This window comes from Alosa alosa, chromosome 22 (assembly GCF_017589495.1).
Source record: "Alosa alosa isolate M-15738 ecotype Scorff River chromosome 22, AALO_Geno_1.1, whole genome shotgun sequence".
Taxonomy (NCBI): domain Eukaryota; kingdom Metazoa; phylum Chordata; class Actinopteri; order Clupeiformes; family Clupeidae; genus Alosa; species Alosa alosa.
In genome coordinates, this window is record NC_063210.1 from 28,907,439 (window position 1) to 28,928,716 (window position 21,278).

The 21,278-nt window shown below is 44.8% G+C and overlaps 1 protein-coding gene across 1 annotated transcript in view; it reads right to left on the bottom strand.

Annotated features, from left to right (window-relative positions):
* The window catches only part of taok2a (TAO kinase 2a), a 33,158-nt gene extending 20,625 nt beyond the window's left edge, over window positions 1-12,533 (bottom strand). The window contains 11 exon segments of the mRNA XM_048233276.1: window positions 1-151; window positions 1,395-1,463; window positions 1,741-1,835; window positions 2,252-2,343; window positions 2,661-2,774; window positions 3,033-3,129; window positions 4,249-4,294; window positions 4,667-4,768; window positions 4,947-5,018; window positions 8,456-8,587; window positions 11,798-12,533. The exon segment at window positions 1-151 is cut by the window's left edge and continues 17 nt beyond it. Of these exon segments, the coding sequence (XP_048089233.1) occupies window positions 1-151; window positions 1,395-1,463; window positions 1,741-1,835; window positions 2,252-2,343; window positions 2,661-2,774; window positions 3,033-3,129; window positions 4,249-4,294; window positions 4,667-4,768; window positions 4,947-5,018; window positions 8,456-8,578 (961 nt within the window). The 5' untranslated portion in view covers window positions 8,579-8,587; window positions 11,798-12,533.
* Window positions 12,534-21,278: the final 8,745 nt, after the last annotated feature.

Consider the following 21,278-nt stretch of genomic DNA (forward strand, 5'->3'; position numbering starts at 1 on the left):
CCTCGGGCGTGGGGCCGTTGTGCGTCTCCTGGAAGAGGATCTTCTTCATCTTGCGGTACTGCAGGTTGTCCAGCTCCCTCACCGCGTCTTTGGTGCGCGCGATCAGATCCATCACCACTGTCAGGGGGCGCTCTCGAGACAGGAAACAGTGCTGACACACACACACACACAGGATTACAACTCATTCAGGCTTTTCAACTATCACCTGAGTAAGTGAGTGAGATGTGTGTGTGTGTGTGTGTATTTATGTGTTTAAATGTGTGTAGTGTGTGTGTGTGCGTTTGCTGTATCAGTGTGTAGTATATGTGTGTGAGTGTGTAGTATATTTGTGTGTGTGTGTATGCGTGCGTGCGGAAAATGAAACATGGCGATTTTCTAGACTTGATTTAACATGGAACTATACTCTCATTCCAGTCAGTGTTTCCCATACATTGACTTATTTGTGGCGGCCCACCACAATATCAACATTGACCACCACACAATGATTTTGCAGGTTGTACTAAATTGTGCTTAAATCTGGTTAGCATCATAACCAGCTGTGCTAATTTGTTAAAAACTGTTGCATTCAAGTTAATTCTGCAAACCAACCACCACAAATGGAATTCAATTCTCTGGGAAACACTGCCAGTGCATATTTCTCAATATGAAAAGTTCCTGAACTCAAAGATAATGAATATAGGCTATATGGAGTATGTGTCCTGTAGCATTTATTTCAGTTTATATCAGCTACATTTCTGAAGAGTGTTGCCTCAGATCTGCTGCACATCTTTTGAAACTTGATATGAAATAATCTAATCTATCTAATACGTCTTAAAGTTCAGTTAATAAAGTAACTTTGTTTGCTTTCATTTGAATCCCAATCTAGATACACTGGTAATAATTGCTTGTGTGTAGTGTGTGTGTGTGTTGGTAATAATTGCTTTATATTGTTAATATGGACTTCTGGAAAGTTCAGAAATGCAAAATAATAGAATTTTAATCATGTGATAAAATATGTGATTAAACACTATTAACTATAGAAATGCAGCGATTAAAAAAATTAATCGTTTGACAGCCCTAATATTATATATCATTTATATGTGTATATGTTAACCCCCATCTGCCCCGGTTGGACAGACAGCCAACGCCTTAACTAACAAACTTCCTGTGGGAAACACTGGTGTGTGTGTGTGTGTGTATTCCTACATTGAGCAGCACATCTGAGGTGTGTGTAGTGTTGTGTGTAGTGTGTGTGTGTGTGTGTGTGTGCATTCCTACATTGAGCAGCACATCTGAGGTGTGTGTAGTGTAGTGTGTGTAGTGTGTTCGTAGGTGTATGTGTGTGTGTGTGTGTGTGTGTGTATATATATATATATATATGTGTGTGTGTGTGTATGGTGTGTGTGTGTTCCTACATTGAGCAGCACATCTGATGTGGGCCGGTCCTGAGGAATCCTGCAGAGGAATCTTCTGCAGACCTGAGAGAGGGGAGTCCACAAAGAGAGAGAGAGAGAGAGAGGGAGAGGGGGAGAGGGAGAGGGAAGGAGAGGGAGGGGAAAGAGATTAACACTTCCTTAAAGCAGCCTAACCTGCACAAACACATGAAGAGTGGAGAAGAGAGAAGAGAGGAGGTGTGTGTGTGTGTGTGTGTGTGTGTGTGTGGTGTGTGTGTGTGTGTGTGTGTGTGGTGTGTGGTGTGTGTGTGTGTGTGTGTGTGTGTGTGTGTGTGTGTGTGTGTGTGGTGTGTGTGTGTGTGTGTTACCAGTGGTTGGACTGCAGGATAGGGCTCTCATTCTGGGCGATGTGGTATAAGGCACTCATAGCATTCATATTGAAGAGAGGAGGCTTCCGCTCAGCTAGAGAGAGAGAGATGGAGAGAGAGAGAGGAGAGAGAGAGAGAGAGAGAGAGAGAGAGATAACACTTTACACTCAGCTGGCAGCAAGAAGCTCTTTAAGGACAGACGCAGAAGATATATACTTATACAAAGTGTGTCTTGTTGATCTGTGCAGTGGACACTTCGGGTGTGTGTGTTTTAGTTTGTATCTGTGGATGTGTGTGTGTGTTTGTGTGTGTGTGTGTGTGTGTGTTTAGTTTGTATCTGGGGATGTGTGTGTGTGTGTGTGTGTGTGTGTTTAGTTTGTATGTTATGTTGATATGTTGTTTTCCTTCTTCTCAGAGTTAAGTGACCTGATGTGACGTGTGTGAGTGTGTGTGTGTGGGCTCAACTTCCTGTTAGTGTGCTGAGCAGTGTGTTGCCATGGCAACTCTCACCGAGCTCGATGCAGGTGATGCCTATGGACCAGACGTCCACCTTCCCATCGTACTGGCCCTCGTCCATCGCCAGAATCACCTCCGGAGCCATCCTACACACACACACACACACACACACACACACACACACACACACACACACACACACACCAAATCACCTCTGGAGCTATCCTCAAGGCACATTAACCACAGTCAAGACATGCCCGTGTGTGTGTACGTGCCTGCATGTGTGTGTGTGTGTGCGTGCCTGTGTGTGTGTGTGTGCACGTGTGTGTTCACGTGTGTGTACGTGCTTGTGTGTGTGTACGTGCTTATGTGTACGTGCTTGTGTGTGTACGTGCTTGTGTGCGTGTACGTGCTTATGTGTGTACGTGCTTAAGTGTGTGTACGTGCTTGTGTGTGTACTCACCAGTATGGGGTTCCCACAAAGGAGTTGGCAGGAGAGAGAATGGAGGCGGAGCCAAAGTCACCCAGCTTCACCTGACCCGGTTCCGTTAGGAGGATATTACCTGCCTTCACATCCCTACACACACACACACACACACACACACACACACACACACACAACACACACAGCAGAATAGAGTGACCCGGTTCAGTTAGTGCGAACACACACACACACACACACACACACACACACACACACACACACACACACACACACACACACAGCAGAATAGAGTGACCCGGTTCAGTTAGTGCACACACACACACACACACACACACACACACACACACACACACAGCAGAATAGTGTGACCCGGTTCAATTAGCGCTGTACCTGTGGATCATGTTGTGTGAGTGGAGGTATGCCAGGCCTAGCAGTGCACCATGGGTAATAGCAGCTATTTCCACTTCCTGTAACGGCTTTTTGTGCACTGAAAGAAAATATATTTAAAAACAAATTAGGGATGACACACAACACTGGATTTTTAGCTGATATTCAATATCAAACTCATTTTGGCTGATGCCGTGATGCCGATACACACATATCTATTTGGCCGATGCCGATACACACATATCTAATTGGCCGATGCCGATGCTGATACACACATCATTTTGGCCGATGCCGATACACACATATCTATTTGGCCGATGCTGATACACACATATCTATTTGGCTGATTTATTCTGAGAAAAAAGAAAATCTCATAAAGAAATAAATATTTTTAACAAAAACATTTGCTCACAATTATTGGCACCCCCTACACAATGTAACGGAGGCATTTTCCTATCTAATTTCAGCTTATTTAAGTTAATCAGAGTGTCTGTGAACTTTCAGAAGTAGTTCATGACTTTCCTTTTCACTAAGGTATTAAAGTAAAGTGACACAGAGGTTAAATCCTCTTGGAATTTTTCAACATCAGAAGGAGAAGAGAATACACTAAATAATTTTTTTTTTTTTAAAGTGTACATTTGTAAGAGTTACTACTACGATGTTAACTTCCGACTCTTACTGTTGCATTTTCAAATATAATTTTCTTTTTTAAATCATGACATTTGTGTGAGGCTTTCTTCAGAACCCCAGTAGTTTGTGCCGATATAATGTATCTGCAGAAGTGTTCATATCTGGTAATGCGGATTACACAGTTCTGACTGGTTAACTGGCGATACTGATGTCCAGTTCTGACTGGTTAACTGGCGATACTGATGTCCAGTTCTGACTGGTTAACTGGCAATACTGATGTCCAGTTCTGACTGGTTAACTGGCGATACTGATGTCCTACCGAATATCGCACATCCCTAACAGACACATTCATATACATATTCATATATTTATATACACCCTCTCTCTCTCTCTCTCTCTCATATACACTCTCACACACACTCTCTCTCTCTCTCTCATACTCACACACACACTCACTCTCTCTCTCATATACACTCTCACACACACACACTCTCTCGGTCACGCTCACGCTCGCTCACACACACACACGCTTACGCTCGCTCACACACACACACGCTTACACACACACTCTCACAGACAGATTGCTCACCTTCCAGGAGGTCGGATGCAGATCCCAGGCAGTACTCCATTACCAGCTGAAAACACACACACACACACACACACACAAGCATCAAGACATCGGCTCTACTAGTGCAGTTATCATATCCTGGTGCTACACACACACACACACACACACACACACACACACACACACACACACACAAGCATCAAGACATCGGCTCTACTAGTGCAGTTATCATATCCTGGTGCTACACACACACACACACACACACACACACACACACACACACACACCCAGGCGGTGTGTTCTCTGAGGTAACATCCTCAGTACTCGATGATGTTTGTACACACACACACACACTCTCTCTCTCACCCAGGCGGTGTGTTCTCTGAAGTAGAATCCCCTGTGCTCCATTACACACACACGCACACATTCACTTTCTCACCCAGGCGGTGTGTTCTCTGAGGTAGCATCCTCGGTACTCAATGATGTTTGGGTGACGCAGCTTTTGGAGAAACTTCACTTCCTTTATGATGTCCTGCCATTTCTGAGAGAAAGAGAGACATGTGAGCCTACAAAAAATGTGTGTGTGTGTGTGTGTGTCAGTGCCTGCATGTGAGCATCAGTGTGTGTGTGTGTGTGTGTGTGTGGCAGTGCCTGCATGTGAGCATCAGGTGTGTGTGTGTCTGTGTGTGTATGTCTGATTGTGTGTGTGTGTGTGTTACCTCATTGGACTGCTTGCCACCGTAGGACATCTTTTTGATGGCCACCACTTCATTGGAGCGCACATCTCTTGCCTGGCATGACAAGAGACAACATCAGCCACAGCCACTCAAACATAAACACACACACACACACAGAGAACCATACTCTCCTCCAGCGCAACAATCGACAACATCAGCCACAGCCACTCAAACACACACACACACACACACACACGGAACTATACTCTCATTTAGGGATGTAACGATTACCGGTATAATGGTAAACTGTGATAAAAATGTTGATGATAACAATTATCGTTTTCATTTCAAATATCATGATTATCACGGATGATTACCACGGTGTGGAAACCATGTATTTAATCCTTCCCAGCTTCATCCAAGCCTGCTTTTGACATACAGTAGGCCTGGTACAATTAAACAAAACTGGTACCCTACTGATTCTGTTATCTACTTGATGGATTTAACTGTAGCACAAAGCCAATTAAACATGACCAAGGAAAAAGTGAATGGGACAACACACAGTGCCACGGTAACGTTATGCTATGAATTAAGAATGCTCAGCTCAGCCAGGTTTGTTTGTGCAGTCAGGATGTAGGCCTATGAATGTGAATGAAAATAAGCCCTTCTCCAGTAGCAATAGGCCACCTTAAAATGCACCAGAATAAAAGAATCACATCTACTCAGTAACAATTTTTTACCCTCCCACAGCACCCCCTCTATGAGCACCCCCAGGTGAAAATGAGTTCCAGCGTCCCTGGTTAAATGTTGCACTTTTGATAAGGTTTTGCCTATATTTTGGGTTAGTAAATGCTGTCATACTTTTTGAAACTATATCAGCTTGTGTAGGCCTATTAGTGCTTTCTGAATATATTGAACACACGTTTAAAAATATCGCGATAATACCGAAAACCGTGATCGTTTTGGTCACTATAACCGTGAGGTTAAATTTTCATATCGTTACATCCCTACTCTCATTCCAGCGTAAAAATCAAGTAACACGATGGGCGCAGCAGCACAATGATATCATGCAGCAGCTGAAAATAGTCCCTGCAGGGTAACTTCCAGCAATAAGGTTGAGCTGCAGCAGACGAATTGGTTAGTGACGATTATAACGCCTGAATGAGAGTAGGCCTACAGTTCCATTTAAAATCAGCCTAGAAAAAACTCTGCTGCGCGTCAGGGTCCGGTTCGCCCTGTCGGGACCTATTTCCCGATAATGGCAGGCCTTCTATACATTATCCATTTCATAATATTGTAATAATAATAACAACAATATAAACAGTATAACAACAGTATAGCCCAATATGCCCCCCCTATGTATCTCTCCCCGTCAGACACCTTAACTAACATATAGCCCAATATGCCGTCAGACACCTTAACTAACATATAGCCCAATATGCCGTCAGACACCATAACTAACATATAGCCCAATATGCCGTCAGACACCTTAACTCACATATAGCCCAATATGCCACAGACACCATAACTAACATATAGCCCAATGTTTGCCAGACACCTTAACTCACATATAGCCCAATATGCCGTCAGACACCATAACTAACATATAGCCCAATATGCCGTCAGACACCTTAACTCACATATAGCCCAATATGCCGTCAGACACCTTAACTCACATATAGCCCAATATGCCGTCAGACACCTTAACTCACATATTTCCTTAATGCATCTTCAGAAAATTGCATCTTGAACTTAAAATCGTGAATCACATGAAGTTGAGGGTATCGTTACATTCCACACACACACACCCAAACTAACACGATCCATTCCATTCCACACATACACACACACACAATCCATTCCATTCCACACACACACACACACACAATCCATTCCATTCCACACACACACACCCAAACTAACACGATCCATTCCATTCCACACACACACACACCCAAACTAAATTTATCCATTTCCATTCCCACACACACACACCCAAACTAACACGATCCATTCCATTCCACACACACACACCCAAACTAACACGATCCATTCCATTCCACACATACACACACACACACAATCCATTCCATTCCACACACACACACACACAATCCATTCCATTCCACACACACACACCCAAACTAACACGATCCATTCCATTCCACACACACACACCCAAACTAACACGATCCATTCCATTCCACACACACACACCCAAACTAACACGATCCATTCCATTCCACACACACACACCCAAACTAACACGATCCATTCCATTCCACACATACACACACACACACACAATCCATTCCATTCCACAACACACACAATCCATTCCATTCCACACACACACACCCAAACTAACACGATCCATTCCATTCCACACACACACACCCAAACTAACACGATCCATTCCATTCCACACACACACACCCAAACTAACACGATCCATTCCATCCCACACACACACCCAAACTAACACGATCCATTCCATTCCACACACACACACACAATCCATTCCATTCCACACATACACACACAATCCATTCCATTCCACACACACACACAATCCATTCCACTCCACACACACACACACACCCAAACTAACACGATCCATTCCATTCCACACACACACACACACACAATCCATTCCATTCCACACATACACACACAATCCATTCCATTCCACACATACACACACACTCTATTCCACTCCACACACACACACACACAATCTATTCCACTCCACACACTCCACACACACAATCTATTCCACTCCACACCACACACACACACAATCTATTCCTCTCCACACACACACACAATCTATTCCACTCCACACACACACACACACCCAATCCTACCCACACACACACACACAATCTATTCCACTCCACACACACACACACACACACACAAATCTATTCCACTCCACACACACACACACACAATCTATTCCACTCCACACACACACACACACACAATCTATTCCACTCCACACACACACACAATCTATTCCACTCCACACACACACACAATCTATTCCACTCCACACACACACACACACACCTATTCCACTCCACACACACACACACACACACACACACACACACACACACACAATCTATTCCACTCCACACACACACAATCTATTCCACTCCACACACACACACAATCTATTCCACTCCACACACACACACACACACACACACACACACACACACACCTATTCCACTCCACACACACACACACAATCTATTCCACTCCACACACACACAATCTATTCCACTCACACACACACAATCTATTCCACTCCACACACACACAATCTATTCCACTCCACCACACACACACACACACACACACACACACAATCTATTCCACTCCACACACACACACACACACACACACACACACAATCTATTCCACTCCACACACACAATCTATTCCACCCACACACACACAATCTATTCCACTCCCACACACACACACAATCTATTCCACTCCACACACACACACAATCTATTCCCACACACACACACACTTACAAAGTAGACGGCTCCAAAGCTCCCCGCGGTCCCATCCCCCGAGGTCGGCTACAAGAGCTGGGTCGCCCTGTAGAAGAGATCCGCCACATCCTTCAGGTTCCCTGCCCTGACGCTCGCCGGCATGGCCCGCTCCTGCACGAACACACACACACACACACACACACACACACACACACACACACACACACGTTTTAAAACTGGAAGGCTGTGAAGTCTAGTTCTGTACTAGTCTGTACTGCTGTCCAAACCCACATTCAACATTCAGTGTTCTAGAGCAGCGTTCCGTGCTCAAGGTTCTAGTGGCCAGGGCTCTAGGAGACAAAGCCGCTCGCTCCTAAGGTTCCCAGTGGCCAGGGCCCCAAAGGCAAAGCTGCTCTTGTGCTGCTGTCTCTAGTGGCCAGGGCTCTAAAGGCAAAGCGTTCTCGTGCTCAAGGTTCTAGTGGCCAGGGCTCTAGAGCAGCGTTCTCGTGCTCAAGGTTCTAGTGGCCAGGGGCCGTATTCACAAAGAATTTTGAGGCTAAAAGTAGCTCCTATGGGCTTAATTTAGGGAGCAACTCCCTAAAAAATAATAGTCAGGTCACCCCTAACTTTTAGACTCCTAATTTTTCACTAAAAGTAATTCACGAACATTTTAGACCTAAAAGTAGCACCTAAGTCTGGGACAGCTTAAAAGAAGTCGAGAGACTCCTAACTCACTAAGACCTATTCACAAACAGCTTTTTGTGGCATTTCATCGCTATGATGTTTTGAATGCGCAGAGCCTATGTGGCAAAAGGAGCTTCCAAACGCTGAGGGAACAATTTTGTATTCATAAAAGGGATGCTATAACGCCATCAACAACAACCAAAACTACTCATTGTTAACATGTAAATTAAATGTAACGCTTCATTGTGAATCAAATTCAAATGTTCTTTCCTCTCTTTGCAAACGTAGGCATATGGTGACAGATTAGCCTAATTTAATAATGTTGCAATGATACTCGCATCAACCGTAGGGCTCATGTTTCATTAGGCTACTAGGCTATTTGTTTTGCCTTACTTCTGATTCATTTAGGCTAGGCCTTTTTTATTCAGTTATTAATCATCTTTCTGTCCTTTCTCGCGACTACTTTGTAGATGACGCGATTCTCAGACCTGTCACCTGTCACTCATCGTAAGGGGAGGTGTTTGGAGTCATTCCTCGCCCATTCCATCGTCCAATCAAGGTGGTCACTTCAGTCAAGCTCGCATTTATAATGACGCCATCCATAGCAAACGAAGACTCACTCTTAGTTTAGGAGTTGTCATTTTCTGAATTTTTCTTGGAAGGTCTGGAAAGGCTTTGTGAATAACTTAAGAGAAAAACTCCTAGCTAAAAATCTTTTAGTGGGATTTAGAGTACTCCTAGGTGGTAAGATAAAGGCTTTGTGAATACGCCCCAGAGCTCTAAAGGTTGGCGCTTTGTGTGCACAGTGTGACACACACACACACAAGACTGCACACACACACACACAAGACAGCACCCGCCCCACACAACACAATACCCACAGCACACCCCCCCCCACACACACACACACAAGACAGCACACACACACACACAAGACAGCACACCCCCCCCCCCACACACACACACACACACACACAAGACAGCACACCCCCCCTCCCCACACACACACACACGACAGCACACACACACCACACACACACACACAAGACAGCACACACACACACACACACACACACACGACACACACACACACACACACACACGACAGCACAATAACACAAGACAAAGACACACACACATAATAACACAAGACAGCACACACACACACACAAGACAGCACACACACATACACACACACGACAGCACACACACAAGACAGCACACACACACACACACAAGACAGCACACACACACAACACACACACAAGACAGCACACACCCCCCACACACATTAAAAGCACACACACACACACACACACAAGACACACACCCCTCCCCCCCCCACACACACACGAAGCAACACACCCACACACACAATAATAGCACACACACACACAAGACAGCACACACACACACCAATAACAATAATAAAGACAGCACACACACACACACAAAAAGCACACAATAATACGGCACACACACACACACACACACACAGCACACACACACACACACACACACACACACAAGACAGCACACACACATACACGACAGCACACACACACACACACAACACCGACAGCACACACACACAAGACAGCACACACACACACACACAAGACAGCACACACACACACACACACACACACACACAACAAGACACACAAGACAGCACACACACACACAAGACCCACACACACACACACACACACACAAGAGAGCACAAAGAGAGCACACACACACACAAGACAGCCCATACACACACAAGACAGCACACACTCGCACCACAGCACAGTGTGCACCCACACAAGACAGCACACACACACTCGCACCACACACAAGACAGCACACACACACACCACACACAAGACAGCACACACTCGCTCTGAAAACTCTCGTCTAACACATTAATGCAACTTGGTCGCATTCTGGTGTTTCTGGAGTCTGGTGAACTGTCACAACATCAGGCTTTAAAAGTAGCCTACAGCTAGCCATTAACAACACCCTCCGGCAGCCCCGTCCCCATGTCATTAAGGGACCCCCCCTCTCCTCACAGAGATAACCTCCTTACTTACTGCGGCGACCAGACATGGACTAATCTTACATCACTGTACCATGATCTAACGACAGCTAGACTAACACGTTTAGCGTGTCATACAAAGAGCAGAATGAGACGAATCTCACAAATACTGACACGTTAACCATTTTAATATTTACTTGGTAACGTAGAACTGTTAAGATTGCAAAGTTGAAGTTACTGGCCTAATGTAAGCCGTTAGCTAGCCGATATAGCCTAGATAAGTCGGCAACAGTTGCATCAATGTAAACAAGGGGAAGTTTCATAGAAAAATGCAAAATGCGACAAAGGGTAATACAATGTTGCTGTAACGTTAGCCGTATTGACAACACTGTCCATTCATTAATGTGGTTGCTTAGTTTGGAAGCAATAATTCTTCAATATTCTTGCAAGATGATAACCTGTTGGCAAGCCAGCTAATTTCCTAGCATTAGCAAGCTATCAGACAGAATGTCTAACCATCCTAGATGAGGAGAATACAGCACCCATTATAACAGGAGAATAACGGCCTTCACAATACATTAGTAAGCTTGAACACGTAGCCTGTGCGTCCGCTGGCGGTACATAGCAACAGATCAGTACACAAAGGAATTATGGTTGCTCTTAGCTTGGTGACCTACCAGCGCTTACGGTGATCCTTTAGCCAGCTACGAATTAAGCGTTCCCAGTGATTGGGAGGATCCGCAGCTTCGCAGCACTGATACTAGTTTACCACCGCCTCAGATCAGAGAGCTAACGTTAGCTCGGTTTCCCATTTCCCCGACGTCGTCCACTGCACCACTCAGACACCTTTATTGAAACGCTGGCAAACCAATTGCGCCACTACTGCTTCTGCCTTGGCTATCTAGCTATTGGAACAACCACAGACAGTAAGGGGAATATAAGCAGCCAGAGAAAGCTAACGTTATTCCTTGATGGCAGCTCCTTGTTAGTGAGCTAACTGTAACGTTAGCTCACTAGCTAGCTGTTTTCAGTTTGAATGCGGGGCGCGGCTGCAGGTCCTCGTCACCCAGTCCACCGTCTGTCATATTGGACCTTTACATTTGTTCAGTCGTTGCCGTCTGTTGAGATGTGTATTATCAAGTCTGTTGTTTGCATTGACGCCTTTCTCTGTCACCCTTTATGTCCAGAAAATATAAGATGGCTACATGGGGCGGGAGCCAACCGGAAACGGGAAAGAGGTCAAAGCTATAAAAATCTCTTTCCTGTGCACGAGAGACGGGACGCCATTATTCTAAGGTCAAGATCTCAGACAGGCTCGGGAATCTATTTTTGTAGTCTGGCTGTTTGCATCGTGGCATCATCAAAGGTTGCACATAATCATTAATGCGTAGCATGTGTGAAGGAAGGAGAGATTCGATTCCATGTCCTTAAGAGTTATGTTTTTGTTTTTACGCTACTTCACCCGAGGGTGGCGCTGTTGCTTTTCTTTAAACTGCACAAGTACCTGTTATGCTGTAACCCCAGAACTGTGTGTGATGCATGCTAGGTGATGGCGAATTTAAGCTTTCTGAACCAGTGAATCTTTCAATCCAAAAGGTTCAGTACTCGAAGCTTCAGAACTCTATAAGAGCCTTTGTTGGTGAAAGTTACGGAAAGCATTATGCCGCGGAATCTTCCACAGGCATTAGCCATGAATGTCTTTGAGTCGAAGATGAATAAATGTTGAGTATGAATGAATGAATGAATGAATGAATGAATGAATAAGTAAGTAAGTAAGTAAGTAAGTAAGTAAGTAAGTAAGTAAGCAAGCAAGCCTATTTGGGACCCTGCATAAATACAAATGTAATTCCCTTCTCTATAAAAAAACAAACAATACAATTAGTATTTTGGCTGTGAACATTTCTTGTGTTTGTAAACAAATACTTACATTTGGGAGGGAGATGAATGAAGACTGGGCATGCACATTGCACACACATTTCTGAGATTATATTGAGTGCGTAGCCTAGCAACATTGTCTCCTCAGCCAAACAGATAGATAGATAGATAGATAGATAGATACTTTATTGATCCCCAGGGGAAATTCAAGGAAATTAAACAGGTGAGATAGGCAGTGCAGTAGGCCTATAGGCTATATGAGCAGTGCAGTAGGCCTATAGGCTATATCAGCAGTGCAGTAGGCCTATAGGCTATATGAGCAGTGCAGTGCAGTAGGCCTATCGGCTATATGAGCAGTGCAGTAGGGCCAATATAATATATGAGCAGTGCAGTGCAGGGCCTATAGGCTATATCAACCAGTGCAGTGCAGCAGGCCCATAGGCTATATACATGCAGTAGGCCTATAGGCTATATAGGCCATATGAGCAGTGCAGCAGTCCCATCCGGCCACATGAGCAGTGCAGTAGGCCTAGAGGCTATATAGGCTATATGCAGCAGGCCCATAGACTGATGAGCAGTGCAGTAAAGTAGGCCTAGATTATATCCAGTGATAGGCCTATAGACTATATGAGCAGTGCAGTCCATAGAGCCCATATATCACAGTGCAGTGCAGACAGGCCCATAGGTGCAGTAGGCCTATAGGATATGAGCAGGCAGTGCAGTAGGCCTATAGGCTATATGAGCAGCGCAGTAGGCCTATAGGCTATATGAGTAGGCAGTGCAGTAGGCCTAGAGGCTATATCAGCAGTGCAGTAGGCCTATAGACTATATGAGCAGGCAGTGCAGTAGGCCTATAGGCTATATGAGCAGCGCAGTGCAGTAGGCCTATAGGCTATATGAGCAGGCAGTGCAGTAGGCCTATAGGCTATATGAGCAGCGCAGTAGGCCTATAGGCTATATGATATGAGCAGTGCAGTAATAACTGCTGTAATAATCTCTACAATAACTGCTGTAATAATCTCTACTTGCTACAATAACTGCTGTAATAATCTCTACTTGCTACAATAACTGCTGTAATAATCTCTACTTGCTACAATAACTGCTGTAATAATATCTACAATAACTGCTGTAATAATCTCTACAATTGTCATGAATTATGTGACTGTTGTTCCTTTTTTGGCCATGTGAGGTCCTCAGTGTTTTTGTTTGATGCCTGTCACATGTTCAGATCACATGTTCACCTGAGCCTTGTTAAGTTGCCTATTTAAACCCCCTGTTGTTTTGAGTTCTTTGCGCAGTCTTGAGTTGACACTGGTGCAGTCCTGTAGACTAAGCCGTTCTGTGAGGTTTTCCTCAGAGTGTTTCCCTGTGATTGTTTGCTTGTTACTGACCTTGCCTGCCTGTTTCTTGGATTACGAGGTTGCCTGGTGCTTTTGGATTTTTCACTGTTTGCTGACTGTTTTTGGATTTTGGACCTTGCCTGGATTGTGACCTTGGATTTTGACTGTTCCCTGTTGGATACCTTTGCCCTGCTTTTCAAGTAAAAACCTTGAACTGAGCTAACGTGCGTCTCTGCATTCTGAGACTCAACACACCACCTTGTGGCACCGAGGTGGGCCTCCTGCCTGCTATGCAGGAGACCTGGGTTTGGTTCCTAGACCAACCTAACAACAATAACTGCTGAGATAATCTCTACAATAACTGCTATGATCATCTCTAATAATCTCTATTAGCTATGAACTCTGCTGACTCTCCTTCTTCAACCACCCCCAAAGGCGCCAAGTGTCGCACAGCTTTGAATTACATTTGGAAGCAGTCACGTGGGTGTGTGTGAAGCGAAGCTTCGGACGTCACTGGTCACGTGATTATCACAAAACGAATCAAACTCCGATACAAAGCTTCACTCCAAATTGGTTCATGTCTTTGACACACGCCTCGAAGCAGGGTGTTCATAGGTAACATCACCATTAGTAGATAAATACTATTATTGATCCTGAAAGCTTTTCTCTGCATTTAACCCATCCATGGTTAATGACACACACACACACACACACACACACACACACACACACACACACACACAATGAACACAAACCCAGAGCAGTGGCAATGGCTAATGAGCACACACACACACAATGAACACATACACACAATGAACACACACACACACAATGAACACACATTGTGTGTGTGTGTGTGTGTGTGGACATGGAAGAGCAATGTTTCACATCCATAAACATTCATAAATGTTTTCCTTTTGTGTGTGTGTGTATATAAGTATATATACTCTTTTGATCCCGTGAGGGAAATTTGGTCTCTGCATTTAACCCAATCCGTGAATTAGTGAACACAGCACACAGTGAACACACAGTGAGGTGAAGCACACACTAATCCCGGCGCAGTGAGCTGCCTGCAACAACAGCGGCGCTCGGGGAGCAGTGAGGGGTCAGGTGCCTTCAGCCTAACCCTGGATGTTATGGTTCTGATGAGCACAGAGGAGTTCCCGAGAATGAGGGCTGTGTCCAGGTGTCCAGGTGATTTGTCCAGGTGATGTGTCCAGGTGATGTGTCCAGGTGTCCAGGTGACCAGGTGATGTGTCCAGGTGTCCAGGTGATGTGTCCGCGTGATGTGTCCAGGTGACGTGTCAAGGTGAGTCAGGTCTGAAAGATTAGCAGGTAAACAAGAGGGTGTTTCTTCAGCACCATGCCAAGCCTCATTCCTCCCATGTTTGGCCTACTTTCCTTGTGCTTGTGTGTGTGTGTGTGCGTCTGTGTTGACGTATGTGTGTGTGTCTGTGTTGACGTATGTGTGTGTGTGTGTGTGCGCCTGTGTTGACGTGTGTGTGTGTGTGCGTCTGTTGACGTGTGTGTGTGTGCGTCTGTTGACGTGTGTGTGTGTGTGTCTGTGTTGACGTATGTGTGTGTGTGTGTCTGTGTTGACGTATGTGTGTGTGTGTGTGTGTGTGTGTGTGTCTGTGTTGACGTATGTATGTATGTGTGTGTGTGTGTGTGTGTCTGTGTTGACGTATGTGTGTGTGTGTGTATGTGTGTTGACATATGTGTGTGTTTACACGTTTGTAGATAGATAGATAGATACTTTATTGATCCCCAGGGGAAATTCAAGGTCCCAGTAGCATACAGACATCACACACAACATGCACTAACAGCAGAAAAAGTAATAAAAGTATCTAATATAAAAAACACAACTAAGTAATAAGGACAGTAGAAGATAAACATGATACTAAAATACTAAATACTAAATATACTATATAAACTAAATTAAATATCCATATAGTGTGCTTAAGGATGGTGATAGGGCAGGGACTGAGCCTATAGTTCTGTATGCATGGTAAGGTGCTCTATGAGAGTGAGAGTCATGGTGATGGTCCAAAGAAGTAAGTCTAACAGTGCAGCAGTCCAACAGTGCAGCAGTGCAGCAGTGCAACAGTGCAGCAGTGCAAGGATAACAACTAGAGACCAGCATAAAATAAATATGGACATATGAGAGAATAATGTAGACAAGGTCATATAAAAAAAAAAAAACGTGTGTGTTGACTTATGTGTGTGTGTGCGTGTGTGTGTGTCTGCGTTGACGTGTGTGTGTGTGTCTGTGTCTGTGTTGACGTATGTATGTGTGTGTGTGTGTGTGTCTGTGTTGACGTATGTACAGGGTGCGATTTGTAGGGGAGGATGGTGAGGATTTCCCCCCCTCTGGTTTTCCTATCCCTACCTCTGCTAAATAATTTTTATCGTCGGGAGGGACAACATTTATCCCCCTCTGCCCCTCATATTGATTAATGCTACTTCATATAAGTAAAGCGCTGCAACGTGAGAACAGTCTAGTAGGCTAGCCTCTACATAATAATCTGACATCAGAAAGCGACCGGTCAGCTGCCTGACACAGTGGCTGCGTGATAACTTAACTTGGCCTTGATCGTGCAGGACATTTCAGAATGTCGAGTGTGTAATCCATCATAAATGGCTAGGTTCAATGGTAAAAGTTAGCTGGACAAATGAAAGAAAACGAGAAGGATTCAGTGAAGCATAATAATGTTTTAGAACCTTCAAAATTAGAAAACTGATGCAACTGAGATGGAGGACAACTGCATTAGAGTAGAACGTAGGCCTATTGTCGAAGGAACTTACATCAAATAAGGAGATATTTGCTGAATGTCACAAAAGTGTTACAGAAATTGCTTGGCATCGCTTATTCAATGGCTCTCTACCAAATACCTGTAGTTTGCGGAGGACCTAACGAGAAAGCACTCGTTTGATAAATCAGCCAGTAGTAGACAAATAACTTTTAGAAATAATCTGTACTGCAAAACGAATGTTGGTGGGTATTTAAACTATCTAGCGGGTGTTTTAACAGCTGCAAAGAAATAGAAGCTTCATGGTCTTTATGTTCTGGTTCAGAATTATTTTCATAAAACTTCAAGTTGCCCAATAACTTTACTCTCCAAACTCTTCACTGCACTGTAGGCAATTAACTGACAGTATGATAGGCTATTTATTTTCTGTAGGCTACAATAAACACACTTTTTTTTTTCAACTTTTGCAATATTACGCTTGGCTACTGAACCCAAATCAGCAGGAGAGAGAATGCACGTAGCCTACATGGCGTGTAAGCTTAATGTAGGCTATTTGGTTACCAAATAACACTGTTAGCCAATTCACTAACTTAAGACTTCAGTGCCATCATATACAACGTTTTTTACACAACAAATACAGAAAGGATGGAGGCAGCAAAAGTAGAGAAGTCATTTCAGATGGGGCAAGAACAAGGTGAATTTGTATGCTTGTCAAAACGTAGTCCTACCCTGCATTAGAGGAGCTGATCATCATACCAAGCACACTCGCTGTTTAAAGTCATACACCACGGTAAACTAAAACTAAAATGTTACAAAGGTGGCAAAAATAATATAGGGTATTATTAGCCATGACATTACTAGGCTATGAATCGTTCGTTCATTTTTTTTTTTTTTTTTTTTTTTTTTTGGGGGTTACAAACTTATTCAAAATCATCCCCCCCTCTGTTTTTTACACAAATCGCACCCTGCGTATGTATGTGTGTGTGTGTCTGTGTTGACGTATGTGTGCGTGTGAAGAGGCACATTCCGTTCTGCATACTTTAGTGATGGGTGTGTGTACTTATGCAACTGCCCTGTCATCTGCCTCTGCCCTGTGTGTGTGTGTGTGTGTGTGTGTGTGTCCGTGTCTGTATGTATGTATGTTTGTGTGGTTCTGTTTGCTGCTAACTACCCCTGCTACTACCTGCCCCAGCTGTTAATTACCCCAGTTCAAAACTACCCCAGTCCAAAACTACCCCAGTTCAAAACTACCCCTGCTGCTAAATACCCCAGTTCAAAACTTCCCCAGTCCAAAACTACCCCTGCTGCTAAATACCCCAGTCCAAAACCACCCCAGTCCAAAACCACCCCAGTCCAAAACTACCCCAGTTCAAAACTACCCCTGCTGCTAAATACCCTAGTTCAAAACCACCCCAGTCCAAAACTACCCCAGTTCAAAACTACCCCTGCTGCTAAATACCCTAGTTCAAAGCCACCCCAGTCCAAAACTACCCCAGTTCAAAACTACCCCTGCTGCTAAATACCCCTCTTACTACCTGCCCCAGTCCACACTCCTGCTGGCTGAACCCTGAGGTGCTTCTCACACACACACACACGCACACACACGCACACAGGCGCACACACACGCATACACACACACACACATGCACAGGGCTGGCATGAGGTGCTTCTCAATGTTAATATGCTAATGAACACACACACACACATGCACACAGTCATCTGATCAAGTGATGTCATAATGAAGTGTTACTAGTGTAGAGACAGAGCCCTCAGAGCAGTGTGTGTGTGTGTGTGTGCCCCTGCGTGTGTGTGTGTGTATGCGTGTGTGTGTGTGTGTGCGCCCCTGCGTGTGTGTGCCCCTGCATGTGTGTGCCCCTGCGTGTGTGTGTGTGTGTGTGTGTGTGCGCCCCTGCATGTGTGTGCCCCAGCGTGTGTGTTGGTGTGCCCCTGCGTGTGTGTGTGTGTGTGTGTGTGTTCACCTGCGTGTGTGTGCCCCTGCGTGTGTGTGTGTGTGCCCCTGTGTGTGTGTGCCCCTGCGTGTGTGTGTGTGTGCCCCTGTGTGTGTGTGTGTGTGTGTGTGTGTGTGTGTTCACCTGCGTGTGTGTGTGTGTGTGTGCGCGTGTGTATTTGTGTGAGTGTATGCGTGTGTGTGTGTGTGCGTGTGTGTATGTGTGTGTGCCCCTGTGTGTGTGTGTGTGTGTGTGTGCCCCTGCGTGTGTCTGTGTGTGTTCACCTGCGTGCGCGCGTGTGTGTGTGTGTGTGTGTGTGTGTGTGTGTGTTCACCTGCATGTGTGTGTGTGTGTGTGTGCCCCTGTGTGTGTGTTTGTTTGTGTGTGTGTGTGTGTGTGTGTGTGTTTGTGTGAGTGCGTGTGTATGTGTTTGTGTGAGTGCGTTTGTATGTGTTTGTGTGAGTGTGTGTGAGTGTGTGTGTGAGTGAGTGTGTGCGTGCGTGTGTGTTTGTGTGTGTGTGTGTTTAACCTTAATCCCACTATCCCCAGAAGACGGTTGGATTCACCACACCCGTCACGCTGTCTGGAACCTGAATCATCAGAGTCACTGGATCTTGTTTTTCACCTGAATCACCTGAACTACCCCAGTCCAAAACTACCCCTGCTGCTAAATACCCCAGTTCAAAACCACCTCAGTCCAAAACTACCCCTGCTGCTAAATACCCCAGTTCAAAACCACCCCAGTCCAAAACTACACTAGTCCAAAACTACACCAGTTCAAAACTACCCCAGTCCAAAACTACCCCTGCTGCTAAATACCCCAGTCCAAAACTACCCCAGGTCATAACTACCCCTGCTGTTAAATACCCTAGTTCAAAACCACCCCAGTTCAAAACTACCCCTGCTGCTAAATACCCCTCTTACTACCTGCCCCAGTCCACACTCCTGCCGGCTGAACCCTGAGGTGCTTCTCACACACACACACACACACACACACACACACGCACGCAGGCGCACACACACACGCATACACACACACACATGCACAGGGCTGGCATGAGGTGCTTCTCAATGTTAATGAACACACACACACACACACATGCACACAGTCATCTGATCAAGTGATGTCATAATGAAGTGTTACCAGTGTAGAGACAGAGCCCTCAGAGCAGTGCGTGTGTGTGTGTGTGTGTGTGTGTGTGTGTGCGTGTGTGTGTGTGTATGCGTGTGTGTGTGTGTATGCGTGTGTGTGTGTGTGTGTGTGTGTGTGTCATTCATCCACATAACACCCTGTGACATAACAACAAAAAGACGTTGCTCACATAAACATGGCGGACATTTGTTTTTTCGTCAGCAGAAAGTGAAGAATTCTGAAAGGTTTCGGCACTAATATCTGTTCAGATTAAGTTTTAGATTGAAAAGTTGTGTTTTATTTTCATAATTCTGGTTCAACCGTCAGTTTGTTAGTTAACAGAAATTTTGTGAATATGACGTTCAGGCCTATAAACTATAAGTTTACCTGCAAACACAATCAACTTGTGGAAGAGGATAGTGCAGTGGTCACAGACATGGGATAGCATGCCGGAGACTGGGGTTTGATTCCCGTGTGATGCGTTTTGGCAGAGTGAGTGTGCATGTGTACCAACGTCTCTGGAGAGAAGGTGCGCAATGTGAACAAGAAATCGGTTCTCAAACGGAAGTTTTGATTGCAACAATTAGCTAGTTCATGCACCAGGGTGTAAATAGCATCCAGTACTATATACATCAGGGTACGAATAGCATTCTAACTATACATTGATGCAAACAGCATGAGACCTTATTCAGAGCGTCTATTACACAGCTGAGCTATTCACGCCCTGTTACGTAACAACAAAAAAACGTTGGTAGTCCAATGGTAGTCCAAAAACCTATATTTTACTGTCTATGCCAAAAACACATTTTAAAAGGCGCGGCCATCGACTACTTCCTGTTTTCTTCTTCTTCTTCTTTCTTTCGCGGTTGGCAAACAGCTTTTAGGTGCATTACCGCCACCTACTTCCGGTTTTGTTAATGTCATTGTGATTTTGTTAATGTCATTGTGGTTTGTGATTTGCCGATGTGTTTTTTGATTTGCCGTTGTGGTTTTTAATTTGTCGTTGTGGTTTGCACCTCAGGGCCACCGTAGGGTACGATGAAGATACACTGATATTTGTACCAGACGGGGTATTAATAGAACATATTGCTGGGTACACCGGGGTACAAATA